The sequence below is a fragment of the Hemicordylus capensis genome, chromosome 6 (genome assembly GCF_027244095.1).
Source record: "Hemicordylus capensis ecotype Gifberg chromosome 6, rHemCap1.1.pri, whole genome shotgun sequence".
In the NCBI taxonomy this organism is placed as follows: Eukaryota; Metazoa; Chordata; class Lepidosauria; order Squamata; family Cordylidae; genus Hemicordylus; species Hemicordylus capensis.
This window is the reverse complement of record NC_069662.1, coordinates 29565398-29593220: the sequence shown is the minus strand read 5'-3', so window position 1 is coordinate 29593220 and position 27823 is coordinate 29565398. Positions and strand designations below refer to the sequence as shown.

The window sequence follows — 27823 nt, the reverse complement described above, 5'->3', positions numbered from 1 at the left end:
CCCCGCCAAATTACTAAGGGCCAAATTGGCCCTGAAAAATGCCGCCGCCGAACCGCCCTCCCAGCTGCCCGATCCCACCATTTGTACAGGAAAGAGGAGCTCGCTAGCAGAGCTCCTCTTTCTGCAAAGGCTCTTCTCAAACTGGCGCTTTGAGCGGAAAGGGCGTCCTTTCCGCTCAAAGCGCCAGTTTGAGAAGAGCCTTTGCAGAAAGAGGAGCTCTGCTGGCGAGCTCCTCTTTCCTGTACAAATGGTGGGATCGGGCAGCTGGGAGGTTCGGCGGCGGGGGCCGAAAGCATTACTAGCGCCCGTTTTTCAACGGGCTAAAATTCACTTGTCAAGAAATAAACATGACTCTCCCCAATTACTGCCTGACTCGGGAACTTATCAATGCATTTGCACTGCAGCTCTTCTGTTTACCCTAAGGGAGTCTACACTATAGTTTGAGAATCTGAATGAAAGGGAATATAAAGAGATAAGAAAACAGGAAGATAAGAAAGAGTCAGAGCTGACTGGAAGTCAATGTAAATCAGAAAGAAGAGGAGAAATATAGGTAAGATAAAAAACTAACTGAGATGCAAAATTTAAAATAAAGTCAAGACAAGAATGGTTGAAGACAAGCAGTAGGAAGGCCACATGAAAGAACGTTATTTTTTTTAAAAATCAAGCCTAGAAAATATGAGAGAGCTAAGCAAAACCTTAGTGGTACACATTGGGTGGGGGGTTGGATGGGATTGGAGATATTTAACAGGTGAAAGATAGATTTAGCTGCGGACAAAATGAAAGGATGGAAAGAAAGATCACATGTGGGCGGGTTGCCTTTCCATCAGTTACAGTATATGCAGAACAGACAAAATAAAGTACATCTTATGCATGTAATAAAGTACATGCATAATTCATTTCGAAATCCACTGACTCAAGTTATGGTATAGTCACCAGCTTATATGAACTTAAATTAGACAAATTCATGTGCAGCAGGTCTAACCGTGGTTTTCAGCCATGATTTACTGATTGATTGAACATATTTCTGTACCACCTGTAACTAAAATCTCAGGGCAGTTCACAGCCAGTTAAAACACCCATACATTTAAAATCAACAGTTAAAACAAACAAGGTTAAAATCAAATAAAAATGTCATGTTTATGACATTTATGTGGAACAATTGCTATGTTCAGCAGCAACATGTATCCAAATACCAAGTGATGGGAAAGACGTAGAGAGGAGCCATTGACTTTGCACCCTGCTTGTGAGCTTTCTGAGAGTGACTGGTTGGCCACTGTGGGAAACAGGATGCCAGACTAGATGGCTGTTGCCTGATCCAGCAAGACTGTTCATAGGTTCAGTCTCCCCACTACTTTTTTTTAAGCTATACAAGCAGTTTTGTTGCTGAGCTCTAGCCCTGGACTTGCTTGAAACGAAGAAGCTCTACTCCCAAACAGCCCACCCAAAACACTGAGTTTGGCTCCCTAATTCCACCACTAGACATGCTCTGGGGGTACAAGATTTGTTTATTTCAAGGACCAACCCTAAGAGGAAGTAGAAGTATTCACAGATTTTGGAGGTGCTAGAGGCAGGTCAGAGGAACTAAAAATTATAAACACAGAACACTCAAAGTTGAATCTAAAAATGAAACACTATTGTTACTACAAGAGGAACTTTGTGGTTATTTTCATGTAGCAGTAGATGTTATATAACACCTCTCCATGCTGGAATTCTACAAGTTAATTTGTCAGCAATATTATCTTCAAAACTTTCAGGTGCAGTTAGAAGAAATATGTCTTGAACCCCAGAATTTGGGACACAACTGCTGGAAAACCACTGGGCCTCTTGATCAATTATTCTCTTATTCTATCTTTGAGTACACATTAGCTGATCTTCACAAGTTTACCCTTCGGTTTTCTCTAGCCCTTGTCATTGCAACAGGCTCACTTATGTGTTGTTCCTTGGACCAACTTGTTATCCCCTTTCATTATATCTCTGGCTACAGATGTTGGCTTGGGTACTCTGAAAACATCCTAGTCTTTCAGTGAATCAGCTCAGACTTTCTTAGTATACTGATCTGCCTGGTTACCTGTTTTAATCCTGCTTCCACCTTCCCTGTTACCATCTAGCTCTTGCCTGGATTTATACCTTGGGGACTGACCCTGCAGCAAAGTGCCCACTTTGATTTCTGGCCTACTGTGATTTCACTTATGCCACATGGTAATTTCAGCAGTACTCTCTATCTGCATTGTGAAGTCATCCTCTGCTGTCTGCACCCTGATACTATTGAGCCTAGTGGCTTGTCCAGTCTCCAAGAATGGATTAAGATTTGATTATTCATTCTGGATAAATTTTCAAACTTTCAGGTGGCTGCAGGCTCCTAGATCTTTAAGGCATCCTTATATTTCCCTCCATTCTCCAAGTGGAAGTGGGGGAAATGATTACCAATTCCTTCCAGCTTCTTAAAGAGAAAATATCTATTTATTATTGGTTTAAAGCGCCAATTGTCCTGCAGAATGTTTAAGCTGTTTTATCATCTAACCTTGTTGGAAAACAGCCATTTGGGGAAGTAGATTCCAGATGGGGCACAATGGCCAGCAAGATGCTCTCCCAAGAAGCTCACAAGCAAGACATGATGGAGGTAGCTGTCCCCTCTTGTCTCAAGCACCTAGTAATCAAAACTGTACTGTCTTTGAACAGAGAGATTAACATAGCTAGATCTATCTGTAATTAATTCTGCTAAAATTTTCTTTTTAATCCAACTACACTCATGTTCATCAGTGAAAACAGAGGTTATTGGGGGTTTTATGCAATTTTTGTTTTGTCAAAATACACGGTACTTTACAAAGTAGTATCAGGAGGTCCCTGGCTGAGAGAATTCACAATTTATATTCCAACACAGGCTCAGGCTGTGAAACCCAGCACTAGGGCTAACAAATCATGGTTTATTATTTATTATTGTTATTATTTGCTGTTTTCACCATCTTACTGTCAAAACTCTTTTAATGAACTGTATTGCACCAATTATTTTTATAAAGGGCAATTTAATGATGGTGTGATCAATTCCATCTTTTATCATTGCTGAGTTTTGTCAAACCAAAATTTAGATATCAGTAAAGGTTATGACTGTTTCTCTCCTAAAAGCATCACTCTAAAGCAGGCCTGCTCAACTTCGACCCTCCTGCAGATGTTGGCCTACAATTCCCATAACCCTTGGCTATTGGCTACTGTGGCTGGGGATTATGGGAATTGTAGTCCAAAAACAGCTGGGGGGCCTAAGTTGAGCAGCCCTGCTCTAAAGGGATGAGTTGGTGCCTGCTTGCACAATTGTAGTAATCCTATTAAGGGTAGCTTTAGCTGATCAAAGAGACTGTGGGAAGAAGATTTTCAACTATGAGAAGGATTAGTTTAGCTGTGTCCATGATATTTTGATGCCATCTGGTGACCAGTTCAGGGATTTCATCTCCTAACTGCTGTAGCCTGAAAACTGTTTACCTTCATATCTAGCCAGATTGCTTCTCTTTTTAGTTTTTAGAAAGTTTCACCTTCTGCCTAGTTTGGGGCCAGAGTATTATAGAAGTCGGGACCAAATTAGATGTGGCAAGTGTTTTGGCCATCAGTCGTAAATAAAGTATCTATCTATCTATCTATCTATCTATCTATCTATCTATCTATCTATATGTGACAAGGGAATTATGTAACTGGAACTCCTGATTATTATTTTTTTCTTTTTCAAAAAGTAGTCATAGAGAACTCAATCTGGATTACAGCCATGTCAGGGGAGGTTAACCATTTGCCCAATTCCCTGCAGCACTACTTTCATTTTAAGGGCAGTTGGTTCTGCATCTGATTTTCATTCTGCTGACAGGGAACTGAAGAGGGCTGGGCTGGGACTGGCTGTAACAGGGCAGGCAGCAACCCCACTAGATGATTCACAGAAGCTGCCAACTCAGCCAGACTGTGGGCCACAGCCTCCAGTTGGGAGCCTTGATGCTGGATGGCAGTGGAGAGGGATCCCAATCCTCCATGGAGACTTTCTACTGCATGGACCAAGTTTCCCAGTGCAGGTGGTGAACAGCAGCAGTTGTGACCCTCTTTTCTCAGCTCCTGCCTCACAGGCCAGCCTGGGGATGGTGTGCTGAGGTTAGCAGCATGGGTGATAGGTTCAGCAGATGGTATGTTTGGAGCTGGTGCCTCGGTGAGGTTTGGTGCAGAGGTGATATCTGTGTAGTGTGAGAGACAGAAAAGAGCCCGTGATGGTTTAGTGCCTTTGATGACATCATCCCATAATGTGACTATCTCATATGGAATAGTAACATGCAGAGAGACTACATGCAGTGCAGCCATGTGGTCATCTGGCCTACAGGAGCTTCATGTTCCAGCAATATGGCCAGTAGTCTCACAAAAGCATCATGGAGGGAAGTATCGATAAAGGTTGGTGAGCAGAGCATGATAATGGATATTCTTATGTGAAAGCTAACATTCAACCATGGCGGGTGGGCTTAACCTTTAGTGTGGCTAAGGTGGCAATGGGGGTCCTATTCCGATGCCTGTCTGGCAAGTAAAGGTCAAGATTTCAGGCACAGAGATCTACAGGGCAAATGACACAGTAGGGCTGCCATCTTTTTTCTGACAGAGGCCCTCCTGTATCTATGACAGCTGCTTGGGGAAGGAGGGCTGTGCATGATGCAATGCAGTAAGGGAAAGTCCTTCAAAGGAAAGGATATCTAGTCCCCTTTTCCTAGGCTTGACAAAAACTTACTTGCTCCTCGTTCTGAGTCTTCTGAGCTCATCAAGCCACCCTCAAATGGTCCACCCACGGAAGCTGTGGGTAACATTGGTCTTTGGAGCAGAGCAGATATGCCATGATCATCTGATCCATCCCATGAGCTCAAGGCACTGGGAACAACAGTGGATTCTGGTGCAGCTGGAGAAGAAGAAGATTGTTAGGCAGGAGTGGCAAACAAGAGAATCACAGAATCTGGAAAAAGCAGGGCAAAACTTGGTCCAGGAATGGGAGCTGGGGGAGTTACTAGGAAAAAGAAGGCTGCCCTGAAGTCACTAGGCTACCTTCTCTTTCTCTAGAGCAGTGGCTTTCAATCCTCAGGGGACCCTTTCTACATCAGTTTGCTTGCCCTGGAAGCTCAGTCCATTGTCCAGGATTCTTAGACATACTGGACAGGATATTTTTTGTTCAAGCAGGGCCGAGTCTCATCTTTACCCTGCACAAAATGGCAGCACATTCTATAACAAGTCCAACACTGCTGTGGTAATGCCGTGGTGGTGAAGGCATGGTATACTTCTGCCTAAGACGCAGTTCAGGCAGGACAGAAGCAGTCAGCATGGTGAGGCTTGTGCTTGTGCTGTGAGGAGGAACACTAGAAGCAAGAGCAGCAGCCTCCTCATACTATGGGGGGCGAGTGGAGAAATGATTGAGTAAGCAGTCATATAGCTGGAGTGGCGGCTGCTGCTTCTCTTTCTTCACCAGCCCATCTGCCCACCTTTTTCCACTGATGGGAGAACAGACTAGTGGTGAAAGAACGAGGATGATCAAGAGAAACTGCTATGCAGCTGCCCATTTAACTTTCTTGCCCACCCTTCTGCACCCTCTGGGACTTTTTTCCAGCAGAAAATGTTGAGCTAGTGAAACAGATGGGCAGCTGATGCTTCCCTACCTTCAATAAACCTGTCCACCATTTGCCTCTGGAGGTAATGGGGGAGCTAGCTGAGGACACCTTGCCCATCAAAAACCTGACACCAGTTCTGAAACAGTTCCTAACCTGCAGGCCATGTAGTAAGGGGATTTGTGCTTGAGTCCTCTTCTTGAGTCTTATCTGTATTCTCTTCAGGTTCAGTGATGTTGAGGCTGGTTACTTCATTGTCCTTTATAGGCTGTACATTCTGTGTGACAGCTGGCAGTTCCATCTCCTCTGTGAGTTCCAAGCTTTTGGAGGACAAAGACAGTTTCATTGCTATCTGAGCCATTGTCTCTGTTTCTCTCTCAGGTTTTGGAACCCATGTGGCAAAGGCTGGCTGAGTTTCAGCTGAGGGCTTGGTTGGTTCTGTGTACTGTGGGACCGGAGACAACTCAAGCATCCTGAACCAGTGAAGAAGAGGCACTCTCTCTGTTGCAGGCTTTAGGTCTTGTGTGACTGTGGGCAATTCTATTCCTGAGGGACTTGTTGGCTCAGTTTCTCTTGCAGATTCCACATGCCACATGGTTGAAGGTGGCTGAGACTCAGCTGAGGGGTAGGTGGGCTCCTGTTCCCATTTGTGTGTAGATGAACTTGTTTTTGAGGGGCTGGTTGACTCCATCGCATGAACATGCTGCAGGATCTCTGCATTAGAAGTTGCTTCATCCATGTCCTTGGAATTCATTGGCTCATTTTCTCTTTCGGATTCTATTTCTTGCATTGTGAAGGGTGGATGAGACTCCACTGAGAGATGGGTGAGATCTTGTCCCCTTTTGAATGTAGGTGAACTTATCTTTGGGAGGCTAGTAGATTCCATCTTCTCCTGAACATGCCTCAGGATCTCTGCATTAGAAGTTGTTTTACTTTCAACCATCTCCCAGGGGCTTGTTGGCTCTTTCTCCTCCTCTGATTTAAGATCCATATTATGTGTGGCTGGGAATGGCACATCAGGGTACCATGGATTGAGCAACTCCATATCCCATACAGTTGGGAAAGTTGGAGAGACTGTGGTGGCCTCAGTTACATCCAAGGTGCTTTGCAGCCTTGGCTCATCTTCAGGCCCAGGATCCTGTGAGGAGGGTATAAGCTCAGGTACATCTGAATCACTAGCTGGTTTCGGCAAAGAAAGAGCCTTCCACCTGCCTGAAAACAGAAAAGGGATACCTTACATTACAGATTGCAACTGCTTAACTATCATGCCAGAGAGCCAGTGTGGTATAGTGGTTACAGCTGGGTTAATAGATGTGGGTTCAAATCTCCATTATGTCATAAAGTTCACTGGGTGGCCTCTAGACCAGGGATTCTCAACGTTGGGTCCCCAGATGTTATTTAACTTCAACTCCCATAATCCCCAACTAAAGGCCTCTGGGGCTGGGGATTATGGGAGCTGAAGTCCAATAACATCTGGGGACCCAACATTGAGAATACCTGCTCTAGACAGTCATTCTTGTTTAGTTTAGCCTAACCTACCTCACAGGATTGTTGAATGGATAACATGGGGAGAGGGAGAAATGGCTACTAGTCTGAGGGCTATAGGCCACCTCCAGCCTCAGAGACAGGATGCCTCTGAATACCAGTTGCAGGGGAGTAACAGCAGGAGAGAGGGCATGCCCTCAGCTCCTGCCTGTGGACTTCCAGCGGCATCTGGTGGGCCACTGTGTGAAACAGGATGCTGGACTAGATGGGCCTTGGGCCTGATCCAGCAGGGCTGTTCTTATGTTCTTAAACTTGGATGCCACCCTGAGCTTCATGGAGGATAAAAATATAACAACTAAATAAAGGTAATTAAAATTAACATTCAATCAGAGAATTCTCAGCACTCTCACCAAAATATAATTCCCAAGATTCTTCAGAAAGAAGCCATGACATTTAACCCAAATATAAATCCAGTTCAAGTTTGCCATCTAGATGTACTCAGAATAAACTGCTCAGCCAGGCCCTCAAAATGAAACTGGATATAATCTAGTTTAAACTGACTCAGGAATTTTAGAACTGTCTAATCCCACAAGTTCAGACGGAGTCAACTAATCACTGCTTGTTCCCTCTGCCCAGAAGACTACATATCCCATCAACCTGTTCCATTTTGAATAGCATACACACTTCCCCTTGGAACTGGATTTAAATTGGGCCGTTTCCCACCTGTGCAGATGATAGATGCATCCTCATGGTGGTTGCAATTGTGCTGTCCCCAGGGCTGGGCATGGCAGTGCCACAGTGTAGTCTCTGCCCCAGTGCAGTTGACGTCGTCCAACCAAATAGGTCCAGTTCCTGGCCCATATCGTGCATTCCCAGTGCTAAGAAGAGGAGCCCCACAGCCCAATTCACGGCACACTACTGCGGCATCCAGCAGATCCCAGCCATCATCACATACTGTACCCCACTGGTCTTTATATAGAACTTCCAGCCGCCCTGCACAGGATCCAGGGCCTCCTACTAGCCGAATCTGCCACTTGCCTGAAATACAAATGGTGGAGATGGAAAACGGTTAGAATAGAGATTTAAAAGCCTCCATATCACATCTCTCTCAGTCCTGGATCACAGTGTTTTAGGTCCTTTGGTCTCCCCCACTCTCTTTAGAGAGACTGTCAAAGGCCTCTATTTCACATATACACACAAACAGGCCCATATGCTGAACCTTCCCAAGAATCTGGATGGATATCATTGCTGTGCAGTCATTCAATGTTATCTAAAAGTAGCCAAGGTGCACATTCTGCAGTTACTTAGGAGATCTGTGATTGAATTCTTCAACATTTCCACCCTTGTATTCAAATGCATAGGAGGCTGCTTGGGCAGCATTGGGCAGGTGGGGTGGGTCTCACATTTCTGCCCTATAGCATTTCCCCAATCTAATTCCACCTGCACTCACCACTGAAGCAGCCTTTAACCCTGGGGGGATGGAAAATGGCTTCCCATCCATATACTGCCCAAGTATATGGACAGCCTCCCATGGCTACATTTGGGTAAAGGGAGAAACCTCAGCAAATCCATACAGTGACCTACTGCTTTATATGCAGTCTGGCTCTCAGCAATCTCAGTCCAGGGCACTTTAGGGCAGGCAGATTTTCACCCTGATGGAAGCAGAATGAACTTTCAACGCAAATTTGAAACAACACTTCTTTCTTTTTTCCAAACCAGAAATAAGAAAATTAAAATGTGTTTGTTTAAATCTTCCACAATGGTACCCCATTTGAGAAGGAGATCATGATGATGATGATGATGATAATAAATAAAACCTTCATGTTCAGTATTCTCCAACTCCATCTTTGAGGCCAGGATCAACCTTAATGAGGCTAAGTGCCCTGTAGTGTTTCAGCCACCACATCCACTCCCACATATTGTCTGAAAGTCCCCTTTTTACTATTACAAATATTAAGATATGAATAACCCTTATTGCACTGCATGTTAAGTGAAAGTACTATGCACTTATCAAACTAGGGGTAAAAGAGACCCCATAAAATGCCACCATGATACTGTGAGCACATTTTATGTCCATAGATGCTTAGACCAGAATCTGCTCCTTTCATGTCTTGTGGTTAAAGGGCATAGAGACTGAATACACAGGATCAACTGTTTACTGGAAGAAGTAAAATTTTTATAAAACCCACAGTGTTATTACTAATAAAGAAATGGTTCAGGGGCATTATGTACCCCTTGGCTTTTAAATATGAAAAGACTCATTAAAAATGTTAAAAACTCATAACATGAACAACATTGGAAAAACACAAAATGGTAATAGAATGGTAAAATAACTTGCTCTGGCTAAATAATCAAAACACAACTAATCACTGTATGCATTCTCAAATGGGGCATGCTCCACCCTGGTTCCTCCCAAGGGGTAAGACAATATCTCAGAGCTAGGTAAGGCAATGTGATGTGATTTATGAATCTGATTTAATCACCAGTCTGGTAGAGTAGAGCCCACAGATACCCAATAAGCTTCATGCCTAAGTGAAGAATTACATACCTTCCATGTCAGTTTCAGAAAAGAGGATGTTAGAACTTGCTTCATGAAAGAATTCCTCCACTTCAGCAAGCCCATCACTTCCTTCAAATTCCGGTTTACAGTCTTCACTTGTTATCCATTCAAAGTCTTCAGATGCAGTCGAGTCCCTAAACCCCTCAAATTCTGGTGCAATCTCCTCTGGTAATAACTTTCTAAGTTGTTCTGCCATGCTTCCTTTGCTTGTCAGGAGCCAACTACAAAATGAGAGCAGGTCAGGCAGTCTGGACAGAGTATGGGAGACGCAGCCAGCCTACCTGAGTTTATGTCAGGTGACTCGCTGGAGAGATAAGTATGTATCTCTGAAGTAGAGATAAGTATACATTTCTGGAGATATAAGATCCTCTTTCCCTGGGGGAAATTGTTTCTGTTCTTTGGGGAAAGAATGGGCATTTGCCTCCCCAAGTATCCTAATCAGATGGCCAGGGTGATTTCAATAGCCGTCTGGAGCACACTGATTGTTTTTATCAAGTCTTCCAGACACATTGTCCAGAGGTATTTTGGAGGACCTTTGTTAGGAGGGTTACCTGATGGCCGTTCACTGTGGGGTGCCAGAAAGCTGACCTCCTGTTGAAATGTGTTGATTTAGTTTTTGTTTTTTTCATTCTGACATTTGTGACAAAAGAGTGTGGGAGGAGGAGGCAATTGTCATTGAAACTGAGGAATTTCCACTCATACCACTGCTCTGAATGCAGAAAGCCACTCTCCTCACCAATTTCTGACAGGGATTTCACCCAGGCTTTTAATTAGATTTTGGGGCTATTCTCAGGACCAACAAAAATTGGGCTAGCAGAGGCTAGCCCGATTTTTGTTGGTCGTCAGAACCACCAGGCTCACAGCCAAGCCCGGTGGTTCTGGAGATGCTAACCCGCTCAAGAACCCCTGGCAAAAAGCAGGTTTGTGGAGCGAGCGCTCCTGCAAACCTGCTTTTTGTGATCGTGAGTAACCGCAGCGCGCCTTTGTGCCACACCTACTCACGAGTAGACACACACACACACCCCGCCGGGAGGTTTGTCTCCCCAGTATGCCCTGCGCGCTCATGCAGGGCATACTGGGGCTTGCGGAGGCCGCATGGCCCCCGCTCCCCCCACCCCCCTGTGGTCCTTCTCTGGCCGCCCAGGGCTCCCAGCCCGCTTGTGAGCGGGGAGAGCGGGCTTAGCCCGCTCTTCCCGCTCACCGGACAAAACCAGGTCTCACTGATTGTGAGACCCGGTCCATTGTTTTAATTGTGTTTTTAATAGTTTTAACATTTAATTTTTAATTGTTGTAATGTTTTAATCTTTTTATCTGTTTTTATTGTATATGAGCCAGCGTGGTGTAGTGGTTAGAATGCTGGACTAGGACCGGGGAGACCCGAGTTCAAATCCCCATTCAGCCATAAAACTAGCTGGGTGACTGGGCCAGTCACTTCTCTCTCAGCTTAGCTTACTTCACAGGGTTGTTGTGAAAGAGAAACTCAAGTATGTAGTACACTGCTCTGGGCTCTTTGGAGGAAGAGTGGGATATAAATGTAAAAATAATGATAATAATATGTATGTATGTATTCAATTTCTATACCGCCCTTCCAAAAATGGCTCAGGAAAATAATAAATAAATAAGATGGATCCCTGTCCCCAAAGGGCTCACAATCTGCTTTGCTTGCAGAAAGTCTTAGGCTTAGTCCCTGGCATCTCTAGGCAGGACTGGGGAAGGTCTGTGTCGGAAACCATAGAGAACGGCTGCCAGTCCATGTAGTCAATACTGCGCTAGATGGACCTGTAGTCTGACTTGGTATATTATTTATTTAGTTAGTTATTTAGTTAGTTATTCGATTTCTATACCACCCTTCCAAAAATGGCTCAGGGCAGTTTACACAGATAAAGAACAAATAAATAAGATGGATCACTGTCCCAAAAGGGCTCACAATCTAAAAAGAAACATGTCAGACACCAGCAACAGTCACGGGAGGTACTGTGCTGTGGATGGATAGGGCCAGTTGCTCTCCCCCTGCTAAATAAAGAGAATCACCACGTTAAAAGGTGCCTCTTTGCCAAGTTCGCAGGAGTATAGTTGTAAACTGCCCAGAGACTTGCATTTTGGGTTTCATATAATTTTTAAAAAATTAAATAGAATGAGGCAGGATGGTGAGATTTCGAAATTGCTACTGAAGCTATTGTAGCTCTGTAACTGAGTTCAAATCCCCATTCAGCCATGAAACTCACTTGGTGACTCTGGGCCGGTCATGTCTCTCTCAGCCTAACCTACCTCACAGGGTTGTTGTGAGGATAAACATAACCATGCACATCGCAGTGGGCTCCTTGGAGGAAGTGCGGGGTATAAATGTAAAAATAAAAATAAATAAATAAAACAAATATGGTTTCCTATTTGTTTATTAAAAGTTATTTAAATATATGCACATTTATCAAGCAGCTAACCTGTACATTAACAAACCTTAACTGGGCGGGAGGTAATGGAATAATAACTACAATGATTTTATTTCTCACCCCCAAATATCATATGGCTAATAAATACCTATTTACCCGAATACAAGACAACTCTGAATTAAAGAGGAGCCCCTTAAAAATAGAGATAATAGGATCATAGGAAGCTGCCATATACTTAGTCAGACCATTGGTCTATCAAGCTCACTATTGTCTTCACAGACTGGCAGTGGCTTCTCCAAGGTTGCAGGCAGGAATCTCTCTCAGCCTTATCTTGGAGATGCCAGGGAGGGAACTTGGAACCTTCTGCTCTTCCCAGAGTGGCTCCATCCCCTGAGGGGAATATCTTCCAGTGCTCACACTTCTAGTCTCCCATTCATGTGCAACCAGGGCAGATCCTGCTTAGCTAAGGGGACATGTCATGCTTCCTACCACAAGACCAGCTCTCCTCCTGGCCGAATACAGGTTATACCTATACTTACCCAAAAGGAAGAAAAATCTGAATTTAAGATGACCCCCCTGATTTCTAAAATCAAAGAACTTGGAAAAAGCCTAGTCTTGGATTCAGGTAAATACAGTATAGGAAGCTGCTTTCTACTGACTAAGACCATTGCCCAGGACTATCTACTAACTGGCAAGGGCTCTTTGAACTGCTCAGGCATGGAGCTCTCTTAGTCCTACTATCTGAGAACCTTTAGGCAGAGATGCCAAGGTCCCAGGGAATGAATCTGGGGCCTTCTGCATGCCAAGCATGTACTCTGCCACTAAGCTGGAGCCTCACCGCACAGCAGTACAGGGTAGATCAACACTTAATCTACTGAGAATGGGCACTGTACTGCGTTCTCAGGACTTAACGATAATATGCAATTTTCAAGAATTATATAGCTTTGGGGAGCTGAACTGAAATGTGCTGGTGTTATAACTGCATGCAGAAAGAAAGAAGGACATAAGAAGAGCCCTGCTGGATCAGACCAAAAGTCCATCAAGTCCAGCATTCTGTTTCCGTAGAACAGCCAACTAGATGCTTCTGCGAAGCCACCAGGAAGGCCTGAGGTCAATAGTCTCCCCTACTGTTATCCTCCAGACTGGCTGACCAGAGTGAAGCTTTCTGGATCATGTTTTTGGCATTTATTACAACACTTCCCTTGACTATAGATGCATCAGAATGAAATGTGATCTGTGTGCCCAGAACACAATTCTATATTTCAAGTTCACACACCAAGACCCTCTACACCACTTTTCAAGGGAAGGAGGGAAAATGCAAAGTACATTGTAATGCATTGCCTACCTTGAAGCCTGATATATTGAAGTGAAACATGGTGTGCATGTACACTTTTACATTTCAAGCTGAAATAGCAGTTTCACACACACACACACACACACACACACACACACACACACACACCTGCATTCAAAGAGCTACAAGAGAGGAAATACACACTATAATGCTGTATCTTCCTGGAGCATTGAGATATCATAGTTGGTATGAACACTTGCAGAATCATGCTTCATTTGAACTCCAATTGCCAGATATTTTTTTTTTTTAAAGAAAGAGTGAGGAAAGAAATAAAGGTAAAAACTGTGCGATCGAGTCGGTGTCGACTCATGACCACAGAGCCATGTGGTTTTCTTTAGTAAAATACAGATTGGTTTACCATAGCTATCTCCTGCACAGTATGAGATGATGCCTTTCAGCATCTTCCTATATCACTGCTGCCCAATATAGGTGTTTCCCATAGTCTGGGAAGCATACCAGCAGGGATTCAAACCAGCAACCTCTTGCTCCCTAGGCAAGTTGCTTCCCTGCTGCACCATTAGGTGGCTTAGGGGGAAGGAAATACTGTATGCAAAATACACTGTCATACAGAATCCGAAGTAACTGTACTTGGTTAGCAGTTTGCCCTGCTAACTGGGCAAAGAGGCATCTTTTAATGTGATGATTCTCTTTATTTAGCAAGGGGAGAGTAACTGGCCCTATCCACCCCTAGCACAGTACCTCCAGTGACTGTTGCTGCTAGTATCTATCATGTTTCTTTTTAGATTGTGAGCCCTTTGGGGACAGGGTTCCATCTTATTTATTTGTTATTTATCTGTGTAAACTGCCCTGAGCCATTTTTGGAAGGGTGGTATAGAAATCGAATTCTAGACAACAACAACAACTCTTTTCAAATACTGTGCTTTACTAGTTAATATCCAAATAAGGATCTGAAAAAACCTGTTTAGTCAGGCTTTTTATTCATAGTTTTAAGTTTTTCGAGTTTTTATCTGTTATTTTAAATTGTTTAAATTTAGTTGTGTTTTTAGACTGTGAACTGCCCAGGGACTTACGTATGGGGTGGTATGAAAATGTGCTAGCTAATTAATTAATACTAGTTTAACCCACTCAGAGCATCTGTGCGCTATTACTTGATTGCTCCCCTCACTCCCTGCCACAGCCCCCCTCACCTCAGCGATCTCTCCACCCTCACCTGAGCTGCGCTCCTGCTCCTCCCCGCCATCCCATTGCTTCCATCCCCCTTACCCCTCTTCCACTCCTCCACCCCTTTATTCCATCTCCCTTACCCCTCTAGGTCACGGCTGCAGCATTGATGGCGCCTATTGGCCAAGCTGCAGCCCCCTATCCCCAGAGACCTCCCCACTCTCACCCGAGCCCCACTCCTGCTCCTCCTCACAGGAGCAGCAGCAGCAGTTGACCATGCCCTTCCTCACTGCCACCACCACGGCCGCTTGTTCCTCTCAGGCTGCTGACAGGCCCAGTAGCCTGAGGCCTGGCCTGCCTGCCTCTCTCCGCCAATGGCCTTGGTAGCCCCAGACAGCAGCAGTAGTTGACTAGGCCCTTCCTTGCTGCCAATAGTTGCTGCCATGGCTGCTCATTCCCCTCAGGCCACTGTCAGGTTCGGGCCTGTCCCTCACCTTCCTTCCTTCCTTCTTTTCTCTCTCTCTCCTCCACTCACTCTTCCCATCTTTCTTCTCCTCCCTTCTTTTCTTTCTCTCTCTCTTTCTCTCTCTCCCTTCCTGAGTTAACAGATATTGTTCATCTTGTTTCTTCATCTAATTCACACAGTGGCAGCCTCCTTCTCCTGAAGGGGCTCTTTCCTCCCTCACAACCCGTCTCTTTGCAGACCCCTGCCCACTATCATTCATTCTCTCTCTCTCTCTCTCTCTCTCTCTCTCTCTCTCTCTCTATATATATATATATATATATATATATATATTCATTCCTCTCCTCTACAATCAAGAACATCTTCCAACCAGTAACAGTTGCATTCCAACTGACCATAACCATCACAGGCCTCTCCCACCATGTGGAATGCCCACTGCCCAATCACCATGGTGCTTCTGCTCTCAGAGGCTACTCTTCCCTATCTGCATGTGGAATCCCCACTGATTAATCACCACAGTGCTTCTGCTTGCAAACTCTCGCAAGAACTGCCATGCACGGGATTAGCCATGGGTATGCCTTAGAGAGAGATATAGATTTGAACCCTATAGTTACTATTATTTGAACGTTCAGTTGTTATATGCTCAGTTGTTCACGTTGTTTGAGAGTGAGCAGTCTGGAAGTGAATAATGGTAGCATCTAGCTCTTTCTTCCTGCTACTCACCGCCTAGATCCTCTTCTGAAGGGCCTTTCCTTGGGCTCTTTTCTTTCTGCTGTGACGCTTCATAAGCCACAGATTCTGCCTGGACCCTTGCAGGCTGAGTAGGGAGTGGTGTTATCTCAAGGGCTGTAGATCGTGATCTCTGGGGAGCCACAGTCCTTGTGAGCATGGCCAGGTGTTCTTCTACCATAGCCAGGGGCATCTCACCTGTCAGGAGATGATAAATACATAAATAAAATATATTTATTTATTTATGTTGACCTTATTGTGTGACATATAGAGACCAACACATACCATGGAAGCTTCAGTGGAGCAGTAGTCCCATATTATCATTTAGAACAGAATTACAGTAGTCCCAGTATAATAAGAATGTTAATGCCTTACTATAGGCTTAGTATACAAAAAAACATAACTACAGTACCTTCTTATATCAATTCTTAACCACTTTAACTGTCCTGGCTTCCCCCAAAGAATTATTTGGTGAGGTACTAAGAATTCTGTCAGAGGTAGATTCCTAACTCCCTCACAGAACTAGAGTTTCCAGAATTCCTTGGGCAAAGTGAAATAAATGATAAACCAGCTTAAGTCTGTAGTCCAAGTGTTCCCAGAGACAAATCACTACATATACAAACCCTGCCATGCCAGTCTCACCTGAACACACAGCCCCAGCATCTTCTGTGTGTCGGCAGTTGTGTGTCCCCCAGGGGCTGGCAGGGCAGTCCGCCAACATGGACTCTTCACCTTGGCACTGCACATCATCCAACCAGATGGCACTGTTCCCCTCACCAAAGAGGGCACCGCCTGGTGCTGCCAGAGCCTCCCCACAGTCCAGTTCCCGGCAGACCACAGCAGCATCCAGAAGATCCCACATGTCATCACACACCGTTCCCCACTGCCCTTGATGAAATACCTCCAACCGGCCAGAACAGTGGCTTCTGCCACCCACAAGGCGGAGGGCAGGGGTCCCTAGATGGCAAAAGGGGAGAGGTTTTTAAGACAGGCTAGAGAACTCAGACAGCCCCAAGTGTGACATTAGTGTGTGGTTCCCTAGTGTGACATCCTACCAGAGACCAAGTCACCACCAGAACTCCCACATCCATGTTATTTCAAGATAGATAAAAGATCATAACTATTGTTCACAGGGGTGTGGCTATAACTGAACAAAGGGGTGGGAGGAGACAAATGTCCCTGGGGCCTGTGAGGGGACGCTGACTGAGTGGCAGCTCACTCTTTGTTCTCCTCCTTCCCCAGCTCCTTGAGAAAATCAGAAGCAGTGGTGGACACTGTGGACTGTCTCTGGGCCACCAGCATAGGAACATGGGAAGTTGTGTTATACTGAATCAAACCATTGGTCCATCTAACTCAGTATTGTCTACATCAGGCCTGCTCAACTTAGGCCCCCCAGCTGTTTTTGGACTACAACTCCCATAATCCCCAGCCACAGTGGCCAATAGCCAGGGATTATGGGAGTTGTAGGCCAATATCTGCAAGACGGCCAAAGTTGAGCAGCCCTGGTCTACACTGACTGGCATGGCTTTCCAAGGTTTCAAGCAGGAGTCTCTCCAAGCCCTACCTGGAGATGCCAGGGAGTAAACCTGGAACTTCCTGCATGCAGATGCTCTTCCGCTGAGCCATGGCCCATGCGCTAAGGGGAATACTTCACTATGCTCATATATAGTTTCCCATCCAAATGCAAACCAAGATAAACCCAGCTTAGTAAAGGGAACAATTCATGCTTGCTACAACAAGACCAGCTCTCCTCTCCATCCTTGCAACACCACTGTTGCTCCATAGAGAAAGGGTCATTTAACTGAGTGAGAAATTCCTCTCCCTGGACCTCCAACATGCTTTCCCCCTCTGTAATCCAATTACCAAAAACAAACAACCTTCTTTATGATAAGAGAAGCCTATGAAATGACTCAAGTATTATCCTGTAAATATGGGAGAGAGGGGCAGCTTTCTGCATGAAGATAAGAGAGTATTTAACAACAAAAATCCAACCCCATCACCCCACCCTAAGCTCTTATTTGCATATCAGTGCCTTCCCATAGCAGTTTCTCCCACCTCAGGACAAGTAGCAATTTCAAAATAGATTATTTTCACTGAGACCACAAAATGGGTGGGGGGGAAGGATTGAAACTTGATAAAATCTTCCCCATGTGCCATGGTCTGAATCTGGAAAGGAAAAGGCTTATTCCACTCATGTCTATTTTAATCTTTTAGCAAATTGAGAGATTGCTAAAAAAATTTTTTAGCAAATTTTAAGATTGTGAGCCTTTTGGGGACAGGGAGCCATCTTAATGATTTGTTATTTCTCTGTGTAAACCTCCCTGAGCCATTTTTGGAAGGGCGGTATAGAGAGTGAATAAATAAATAATAAATAAACAAACAAACAAACTATCCTAACACCCCAATATTTAGCTTTCCCCACCACATTTCCAGATCCGGGGAAGCTTTCTTCTGCTAATTCTTGGTGAGCCCGGCAATTGTTAAAGGTACAGCAGCAGGGCTAGTAAAAAGGCAGCAAACGGATCCCCCACACAGATTAGCCTTTGCAATCCAGATCACAGGTTGCCACTGCTGTAGTAAGGGTACGGACAACAAGGTGCCTGGCAGAGCAAGCAGAACCAGATTCTGCAACAGACACTGGGTAACACTGACCTTCCTTGCCACATGCAAATGTTTTCACACACAAAAGTTTATCAGAGAAAACGGAAAGGAAAAGTCCCCCTTTAGTGAGCCTTTCAGGTCAAAATCGAACTCGTGGATCAGATACAGAGTACACTGGCAGAAGTAAGAATATGGGCATTTCAATATCTGGTTCAGACTAACACTCCATCCCCTTTAACCCTACTCTGAAGATGATATAGTCCAAGTGAGCAGTGGAAGTGGTGGATTTCAGGAATGCCGACACACTCACCCTCAGCAGGTGGAAGAGACGCTGCTCTTGCTGTCGTCGCTGCTTCCATTTTGCTCCTCCTGACAGTTGTGTGAGGGGGAAAGGCGGTGAAGGGAGGAAAGCGCTGGACTGTGAAGTGAGAAGTGGGGAGAAATTCAGACAGGCTTGCTGGCCCAAAGGCCTCAGTGTGCTTACAAAGCACCCAACCCTTTTCCCCACCGGGACAGAACAGCAGTTTCTGAAAGCCTAGCCTTGCATCTACTCAAGTCCAAGTCTCACAAGCAATCCTGCTTCGAAAGTTGGCCCCTGCTAGTTGGGCAAAGAGGCATCTTTTAAGTGGTGGTCCCACCTAATGGCACAACGGGGAAATGACTTGCCTAGCAAGCAAGAGGTTGCTGGTTTGAATCCCCGCTGGTATAATATGGGAAACACCTATATCAGGTAGCAGCAATATAGGTGCTGAAATATAGCAATATAGGAAGGTGCTGAAAGGCATCATCTCACACTGCACGGGAGGAGGCAATGGTAAAACCCTCCGGTATTCTACCAAAGAAAACCACAGGGCTCAGTGGGCGCCAGGAGTTGACACCAACTCGACGGCACAACTTTACCTTTTCTCTTATATTTAGCAGGGGAAGAGCAATTGTCTCCATTCATGCCAGCATAGTGTCATTCACAATGGCCGTTGTTGGTGTCTCATGTGCCTTTTTTTTTTACCCCCTTTGCAGCAGGGGAACATCTTTTCATTTATTTTGCTCTGTAAACTGCTTTATGAACTTTTTAATTGAAAAGCATAGCAACTGTAACAATAGACATTAAGCCATCTGGAAAAATATTTCCATCAGCCCAAAATGTGAGGCTGTGGGGCTCCCCATTCATAGAAATACCAATGGCTTTGCAGCTATGTTGCTCAGATTATGGGGAACAGATAGGGAGGCCCTTAATTAATTCCACAAGCCCCACCCTCTGGCTTCCTCCAAATTTAGCCAAACCATGGTCCACTATAGCTTTCTACAATAGTAGCCACAGGAGTCATCACAAAAGTAGGGAGGTCAGTGACCTCCCTCCCCTCCCCTAATTTATTTCAGCTACACTTAAACAATCTTTACTTGGTGTCTTTTAAAAATCAGACTGGATGGAGGCCATCTCTAGCAATTTATTTACATGGGGTGATCTACTATGTGGAGAAGCCAATTCAATTGACTCAGAGGAGAGGAAGCAAAGATGATTAGCAGTTATGAGGGGAAAGTAAGGTCTCTCACTCTTGTGGGTCTCAAAAACTGGAGTGTAGAACCACTCTTTTCTATAGAAATATGCGGTCTCTCTCCACTAAAGACAAGTATGTGGACAAAGGACAGAGGGTGGCACATACTGGTGTGTATTGAGACATTTATTAGTTGCAAGCAATAGGGTTCCCCCCCCCCTTTTTTTAAAAGAAGGTGCTTGAACTGAAAGGTACTAGCAGTCACACCCTTTAACTTGGAAGAATCAGTTCCTAATATCTTATTTGCAAGGGTTGCTGCAGTTTTTGGAAAATGAATTCTCCACATGTTCACTTGTTCTAAGGAAGAGCTCTCATGATCGTTTGTGCAAATGAAGCTCTGGCTATGTGACAAAAAGCTTTCTTAACCTGTGAAACCAACACAGATGTAAGATTTTGGAGCACAAGAGTCCCACCTGAGCAGATGGCACTGGCATCTTCCTCATGGGTGCAGACATGCTTTCGAAAGCCCAGATGGCGACAAGAGTGAAGGTGCCATTCAGTGCCCATGCAATGCACCTCATTCAGCCAGATGGGGCCAGCTCCTTCACCAAACCAGGCTCCATGGGGTGCTGAAAGGGCCTCTCCACAGTCCAACTCTCGGCACACCACAGCCACGTCTCGCAGGTCCCAGTCATCGTCGCACACTGTCCCCCATTCTCCTTGGTGGAAGAGCTCCACACGTCCTACACAGAGGTTTGGGCCTCCAGACAGGCGTACTTGGAAGGGGGCTGCCAGGAGAAAAGAGAGGTTATCACAGTTAAGGGGAGACCAATCTAATATCTCCTGCATTAAGCAGGAGATACCAAGTTTTGACATCCCACTCATCCCTGCCCGCTTCCCACTCTGTTATCTTTAGTCTACTTTGATTTTGGTCAGTTCTGATTTCCTAAAACAATGTTATCAGTTTTTGAGGCAAGTTTCCCCATGGCCAGAATTTGCTAGATGAAAGCAACTGCCTTTGCAAACACTTTTCTCTCTTGTGCATATTTATGAAAATAAGGTTTGCAACCCACTGTATTTCATCAGGCCACCTTGAAGAATTATGAGTACATTCTTCGGCATCATTGGGGAGTGTAGCATGCAAGTGCCTGGACTAGTCCATTCTGATTCTCATTTGACCATATAAGAGACTCCTTCAGAACATGGAGCATGCATGAAGAAAGAGACAGGAATTCCCTGCAGTTTTACCTGTGGCATGGAATTGCAGGAAGACAACTGCAAAACAAAGCAAGAGGTTATAAATGAGACCAAGGAGACAAAGGCTAGTCCTACTTCTATGGACATTAATCTGGAGTGCTTTTGGGTTCACAAAATATGGTTTTAAGCCCCAGGAGCTTTCCCAGACAGCAGCCTTTACTGCGGGTTTACTGCAAGGCTTTACTACGAGTTCAAAGTTGCCCCCCCACAACTGACACAAAAAGCGGATTCTTTTTTTTACCCCAGATATAAATTGGACCACACTCTAACGTGCAATGAAAAACCCAAATTGTGTGTGAAATGTTCCCTGATAGCTCACAGGGACTTTGGGGTAAATTTGGCCTATATATGAACACACATCTCCATTCTGAAGGAGATGGGTTCACGCAGACATTGTACTTCAGATGTTGTCAAAGAACTTCTTAATAATTACAGTGAAGGGTTAGACACTATCTTATTATCAATACTACCCACTCAGCTTGATACTAATAACTAACAGTAAACTCTGAGAATATAGACAACTGAAAAATCTGTTTCTGTTGCCCAGAGTCATCCAGCAAGTCTCATGGCTGAATGGGGATTTGAACTCAGGCCTCCCTGGTTTTAGTCCAGCACTCTAACCACTACACCACACTAGATGATGGACACTCACCAGGCTCTTCTATCTCCTCTTCTAAGGGCAATATGGTTCTTCAGTAGCCTTGCACTCACAACTGCAAGGATGGATATTTGATGTTTCTCACAGATTTGGAGAACTTTTATAGGTGAATTCTAATATGATTATAAGGACTAAACTGAGGATAGAAGTTATTCCAGTCAAATTAGTATGTGATCTTGTGAACACACGCTTAGATACGTCCGTATACCCTTCCCAATATTATGATTGATACTGCAGATGATTCCCTCCTGCCAATGCTTGCCAAGGCTTCTCTCACAGACCTTCACCCTCCCCTTTGATCAGTTACAGCTTCAACCTAGGAATGGGCATTTTGCTCAGCTGAACTGTGAAGAACATTTCAGCTGCTCAGCAACCATTATCGCAAACAGCAAATATTAAAATAATTAGTGTCAAAACTAGTCATGTCAATCCTTCCCTGACCCCATGATGGTGAGCACATCCATGATTGCAAGGGTGGATCACTCTACTACCCTCACAATGATGGCTGTGCTCACCATCATGGGGAGGGCTTTCCCCTCTCCAGGCAATCTCCATAGAAACCATGGGCAGTGGGATGTGCGGACCATTGATGCAGCGTGGGGGCGGGACTTCCTCCCCCTTTACCCTGTTGTACATGGCTACAGTATGACCTTTGGATAATGTCTGGAATAGGCTTTGGTAAGCTCTTCATCAGGAGATATTATAAACAATTGTAATATTGATTTTCAGTAGAGAGCCATGGCAAAAAAAACTATGCAAAAGGAAGTACTTCTTCACAGAAAGATTTGGGACAAACGAAAGAAATTTTTATTTATTTATTTATTTATTTTATTTTTACATTTTATATCCTGCTCTTCCTCCAAGGAGCCCAGAGTACTACATACTTAGGTTTCTCCTCACAACAACCCTGAGAAGTAGGTTGGGCTGAGAGAGAAGTGACTGTCCCAGAGTGACCCAGCCACTATCATGGCTGAATAGGGATTTGAACTTGGGTCTCCCTGGTCATAGTCCAGCACTCTAACCACTACACCACACTGGCTTTACATACTTCACATGTATTCCACATGTGAAATACTTCACATGAAATGTAATAGGGAGCTCACTGCGACTGACACAAGGTGTGGTGATTCCTCTGTTTCCCTAGTAGCTCTATTCACATATTATTTTCAGCACACATGTGTATAATGTACACATGTAAAGATCTGTGTGCACATACAATGATGCAACATTGTGTTTGACACATCTTCTCTGTACCCTGCATGGTTCACTTTTAAAGTAAAAACACATGCAAGTCGTTCACACAAAGACATATACATATGTACAGACAGAACACACATCCAGCATAATGTCTAAATAGGGCAATCTATGTCCCACAGGGCAGGGACCCGCTCTCTCGTTTTTCATAAGTGCCATATTCATGGATGGCACGATATAAATAAATAATGGCAGGGATGGACCAATCTACACAACACATTAAGCAAGCTTCTTTTTTTATTCTCATGCCACAGGTGAGAAAGAGAAGCTAGACTGGAGGGTAAACTGGATTGGGAGCAAATGTGGGGGTGCTTTAACTCTTTGCCCCTGCCATGTTCTTGTTCTGGATTGTGCCTCCTCACAGCAACTATATGTCAAAAGAGGGACGCTCCCATTGGCGCCAAAAGTCTCCAAGCACCAGATGCCGAGGACAAACAAGAGAGGAGAGCTTTTGCCCTCAGGCCCTTCTTGGGAGCTTCCCAGAAATATTTGGCTGGACTCTGCTGGACACCTGGTGCCAATATGTTCTAGGAAGATCTAATAGATCATTGTAGTCTCATTGTAGTTATTTCTCTAAATTATAATTCATTTGTTAAGGACTATGGCTTTAACAATAAAATGAACTGAACTGTTGGACACCCAAAGCAGTGAATCAGCATCTTCTACTGCACCCACATACTCCAACTTTTCTATTTTGCCTTTTGGGATTATGGTGGGCATTAGTATTATAGTAGCTGGCCTGGGCGCAGAGCATCTGCGCTTCTAGTTTGCCCCTCATTCTCCCCCTGCCCGCATTCTTGGCCCTTCCCCCTCCTCTCCCCTCCCCCTCAGCTCTTCCCCCTGTTCTTGGCCCATTTCAGGCCACCTGCCTGCCCGCCACTTTCTCTCGCCGCCGCTCCCCCCCCTCGCCACTGCTTTCCCCACCACCTCTTTCTCTCGCTCGTCTGTCCTTGGTGCTTTCCCTCACCCGTCCATCCTTGGTGCTTTCCCTGGTTCCGCTTTCCCCAGTGCCTCTTTCTCTTGTCCGTCCTTGGCACTTTCCCTGGCACCTCTTTCTCTTGCCCGTTCGCTTTTTCCTAGCAGCTCACTCGCGAACTCTCACGAGAGCTGCCACACATAGGATTAGCGACGGGTACGTCTTAGAGAAATATATAGAGAGATTGGTTGTTCTCATTCTGCACAGTGTAACATGTCTAAATCAGCAGCACAACACTACCACAAGTGTCTAAAGCACTGCCCACGCCACGGTGTTGTGAAACAGCCCTGTTCTGCTGTGACTTGAAATTGTGCAATCACAGTTGTGTGACACAGTGTCCATTATTTCCAACGGACATCACTCTGCACAAATTCAGTTGAGCAATTTTAAGTAGCAGTGGGACAGACTGTTCCACAGCACTACAAGCAATGTGTTAGACAGCAGCATGGGCGGTCCTGCTGAGCCACCCACGTTAAGTTGTGCAGAATGTAAGCCATTATTTATATAATGGTGCTTTACACAAAGTGGAAAAACAAAACAGTCCTAGTGTGTGTGCACATGCATTAGAATCCTTCAGGTTTTATTCCCTTCCTCTAGTTGCTTAGGACCCAAATCTTAAAGGAGGGATGTATTCTGACTCTACTACCTATGGACACGAAATGGCAGCACACTGCATAACTTCTATTCCCCCACAACTGCCGGGCCAGACTGTCAGTGTCGTTGAATGGGTTTTGATTTCCTTCTGTTCTTTAATAAATACAACCAGATCCAGTATAAGAGCAAGCATTCCTTGGTTGCTTTAAAAAGTAATAGCTGTATGCAGATAGCTGTGGTACTCTTTTGATGATCTTTAACACCAAGTCATAATGGTCATAAATTTAACATTATGTATAGGAATGTTAAGAACCACTCAATGAACATTTTAATTTCCAGGGACAAAATATCAAGGATCTAAAAGTAACTGTTCTTAAGAAAATCAGCTGCAGGAGACTCACGGAGCATGAAATAGTGGATCAGGAACTGATACAGAAATCTGACGGTATTGATTGAGGTCTTAAGAGATATTATGGTTTCCTTGTACATTCTAAAGAACCCACTTCTATTTTAAATTTTTATGTTTTATCTCTCTTCTTCTGAAGATTTTGGAATATTTTCATTACGTCTACCATCAACTGACCTTTCTACTGTGCTCCCCCCAGTTCCAGTTTAGCATCTGATGAAGCAGATTGTTGCCGACCAAAGCTAGTGCTTGTTTATAAAAATAATTTACTTTTCTGGTTTTAAAAAAAGTAATAAGCTATTATGGTCAGTTAGCAAACACTCTTGTTGCTTCAGAAGCCAGTGCAAGATGGGTTATTGCAGAATAAATGAATACATTCTAGAGATGAAAAAGAGCCTCCGGCAAGGTATAATAAGAGTGGGGAGGGGGGTACATAAGTTCCAGCATTTCACATATGAAGATGGGGCATGCTTGTAATCCCTCATAAAGGTAAAGTGTGCCGTCAAGTCGATTTCAACTCCTGGCGCCCAGAGAGCCCTGTGGTTTTCTTCAGTAGAATACAGGAGGGGTTTACCTTTGCCGCCTCCTGTGCAGTATGAGATGATGCCTTTCAGCATCTTCCTATATCGCTGCTGCCCGATATAGTAGCAGCAGGGATTCGAATCGGGAACCTTCTGCATTTCCCCTCATACAAGCATTTCCCCTCATACCAAGATTCATTGCCTGAGCCGCCCTCACCTTCCCCCGCCTCACCTCCCCCCATCTTACCACACATGACTAAATGCTTGGCTCTAGATGCCCTGTGAGGTTCATTCGCAATCACCTACTCTCTGCCGATTTAAAAGAAATGGATTTGGAAAATGTTGTCGTAGACGAGGTTATCAGCAGTTCAGATTGATACTGCAGCAGCTGGAGTATGTGAAATGGCAGACTTTATCCTGCTCCGTGCCTTACAGCCAAACTAAATGCAAGCTTTATTACATCATTTGGCCCTGCAGGTTTGCTTTTTTTTTTTTTTTAATGTAAATAATCGCAGCGGTGGGGAGGGGAAAGCAGATATTAATTGGGACTGACTGGAGGGGACATTTGACCCTTAGCTTCACCACAAGTCCTGATCCAGATTGGGGACAGTTTCCCTCTTGGAGCAAATAGCAGCAACCAACAGGAGCTGACAGATCCATATTCGTGGCAGAGGCAAAGCCTCCTCCTCCTCCCTGCACTGTCCTGAACCAGATTGCATCCTCACACCCAGCTACTATTTGGACTCAAATTAAACAAACCAGCAGGGCCAAGTGACATGATTCATGCCACTTCTAGACTGGCCCTTGGTATTTATGCACATGCTTTACTTCAGCATTTACATGTATGGGCACTAAAGACAAGATGCAATCATTCCTCGAGTTGCCTTGGCGCCGCCCCCCCCCCCCCCGAAATCCGGGTTTCAACCAGATTTTAAGCATCTCACCCGGATTTCTTAGCCCACCTGGATTTGCCCAGATTTTTCAGCTTTCATTTAAAAATAAAACACACCACTAGCCCTTGTAGAAGTTATGGAGCAAAACATCCAGTCACTATTCAGCTCAACTGCTAGACTTGGATTAAGAGAGGTAGCACAGGAGGCTAGCTGGGAGAGGTTCTCAAGTACAGTAATTTCCTGAGGAATGTTGCCTTTGTAGTTTTTTTTTTTTAATCAGCAGGGTATCGCTATCAGGCAGTTGAGAGGCTAGCTTGCTTTCGATGCAAATCATTGCCTGCCTACCAGGCTGTGTATTGTAATATTTAAAGACTTTCTTGGCTTTACATTCAATACATGCCTACTTAGAAGGAAGCACCGTTGGTTCCAATCAGATCTCCTCTCAAATAAGTGTGTACATAATTACAGCCTTAATTAAAAAGCTGTGCATTTTTGTTTTGTTCTATTGCTGCTGTTAATATGTCAAGGAAAATGGTCAAAGATATCTTCCCCTACAGTTGTTGGTAGGTATCCAGAGCAAATACAAGTCAACTGGAAAGTGCAGCTGCTAATTTGCACATGCAAAATTATTTGCAAGCCAGTTTACATAATATGCAAATTGGGCACCCTGATTTGGAAAGCCATGATATTGCAACCCTAATCATTCCGAGATTTAACTCCTCATCTGGACACACAAGAGAGACAGTTGAACCATGAAGAATGAGAACCAGCAACTCACACTGTTTAACGGGGTTAAAATTTAAACGGGGTTAAAATTTAACAAGGCTTCTCCAAAAGGAAAAGTTGGGCACAAAATAAGAACAGTGATTTGCCGGTCAGAGACAAGTACTGCAGAATAGGGACTGTCTCTCATGCATAGGGGCAGTTGGATTATATGGAGGGTGGGCCCAGGCAGCTAGCAGTGAGGTAAAAATAGGAATATTTGCAATTAAAGAAAAGCATCCCTATTTTAACCTCTGAAATGTCAAGGGATTGCAGCATCCACTCATGAACAGAGCTCTTTCAGACTAGATGCTGTTCTTTGCTCAGGGCTGTGGTGGGTCAAAAGCCAGACCTCATAGTCCCCACAGCCACGCACCCCTTTTAATCCAGATCTCTGCTGTCCAGTCCTGGACACTCCTTGGCTCGCCTGGCAGGGTTGGCTACCCACAAAGAAAATCACGGCTTTCTCCAAGCAAGGGTCTTGGCCAAGCAAAGGGCAACACTCACCCAGAAAGAACAAGGAGCGCAGCATGGTGTCAGTGGCAGGGTCGGAGTCCTGGCCGGCTCGGAAGAAACCTTTGTGAAGCAAAGGCGCTTTTATTGAAGGCAGAAGACCCAGGCAATGAGTCAGCCCGGCAGCAAAGAAAGTGGAAACACCCCTGCTTGCTCTGGGTCCTCTGGCCTCCAATCTGCAGCCCGGGAAGA

General features: G+C 44.7%; 1 protein-coding gene and 1 long non-coding RNA gene across 4 annotated transcripts in view; one reads left to right on the top strand and one right to left on the bottom strand.

Annotated features, from left to right (window-relative positions):
• The window catches only part of LOC128330196 (uncharacterized), a 52973-nt gene extending 27791 nt beyond the window's left edge, over positions 1 to 25182 (top strand). The window contains exon 4 of the long non-coding RNA XR_008310004.1: positions 24876 to 25182. This is a non-coding gene — a long non-coding RNA (uncharacterized LOC128330196). The remainder of the gene's footprint in view (positions 1 to 24875) is intronic.
• LOC128330171 (soluble scavenger receptor cysteine-rich domain-containing protein SSC5D-like) lies at positions 178 to 27823 on the bottom strand. 3 transcript variants are annotated; one of them, XM_053262590.1, is made up of 10 exons: positions 27626 to 27823; positions 21046 to 21072; positions 20271 to 20585; positions 18615 to 18722; positions 16346 to 16660; positions 15698 to 15901; positions 7812 to 8126; positions 5760 to 6815; positions 4742 to 4906; positions 178 to 4202 (listed from the first exon to the last, which is right to left on the bottom strand). In XM_053262590.1, the coding sequence occupies exons 1-10, from the start codon at positions 27648 to 27650 to the stop codon at positions 3799 to 3801; spliced, it is 2934 nt and encodes a 977-aa protein (XP_053118565.1). In that variant the 5' UTR covers positions 27651 to 27823; the 3' UTR covers positions 178 to 3798. The 3 variants fall into 3 exon arrangements, with proteins under 3 accessions (XP_053118565.1, XP_053118564.1, XP_053118566.1); XM_053262589.1 differs by lacking the exons at positions 21046 to 21072; positions 27626 to 27823 and having other exon boundaries at positions 20271 to 20663; XM_053262591.1 differs by lacking the exons at positions 16346 to 16660; positions 21046 to 21072; positions 27626 to 27823 and having other exon boundaries at positions 20271 to 20663.

What these genes read in the sequence shown, in the direction of transcription:
- LOC128330171 (XM_053262589.1), bottom strand. Translation starts at nt 20,646, where the DNA reads ATGCAGGAGATATTAGATTGGTCTCCCCTTAACTGTGATAACCTCTCT. An exon ending in TGCTGGGGCTGTGTGTTCAG is followed by an intron (nt 15,902 to 16,345) that starts GTGAGACTGGCA and finishes ATCTCCTGACAG; the next exon opens with GTGAGATGCCCCTGGCTATG. An exon ending in TTCAGAAGAGGATCTAGGCG is followed by an intron (nt 8,127 to 15,697) that starts GTGAGTAGCAGG and finishes TTTGTATTTCAG; the next exon opens with GCAAGTGGCAGATTCGGCTA.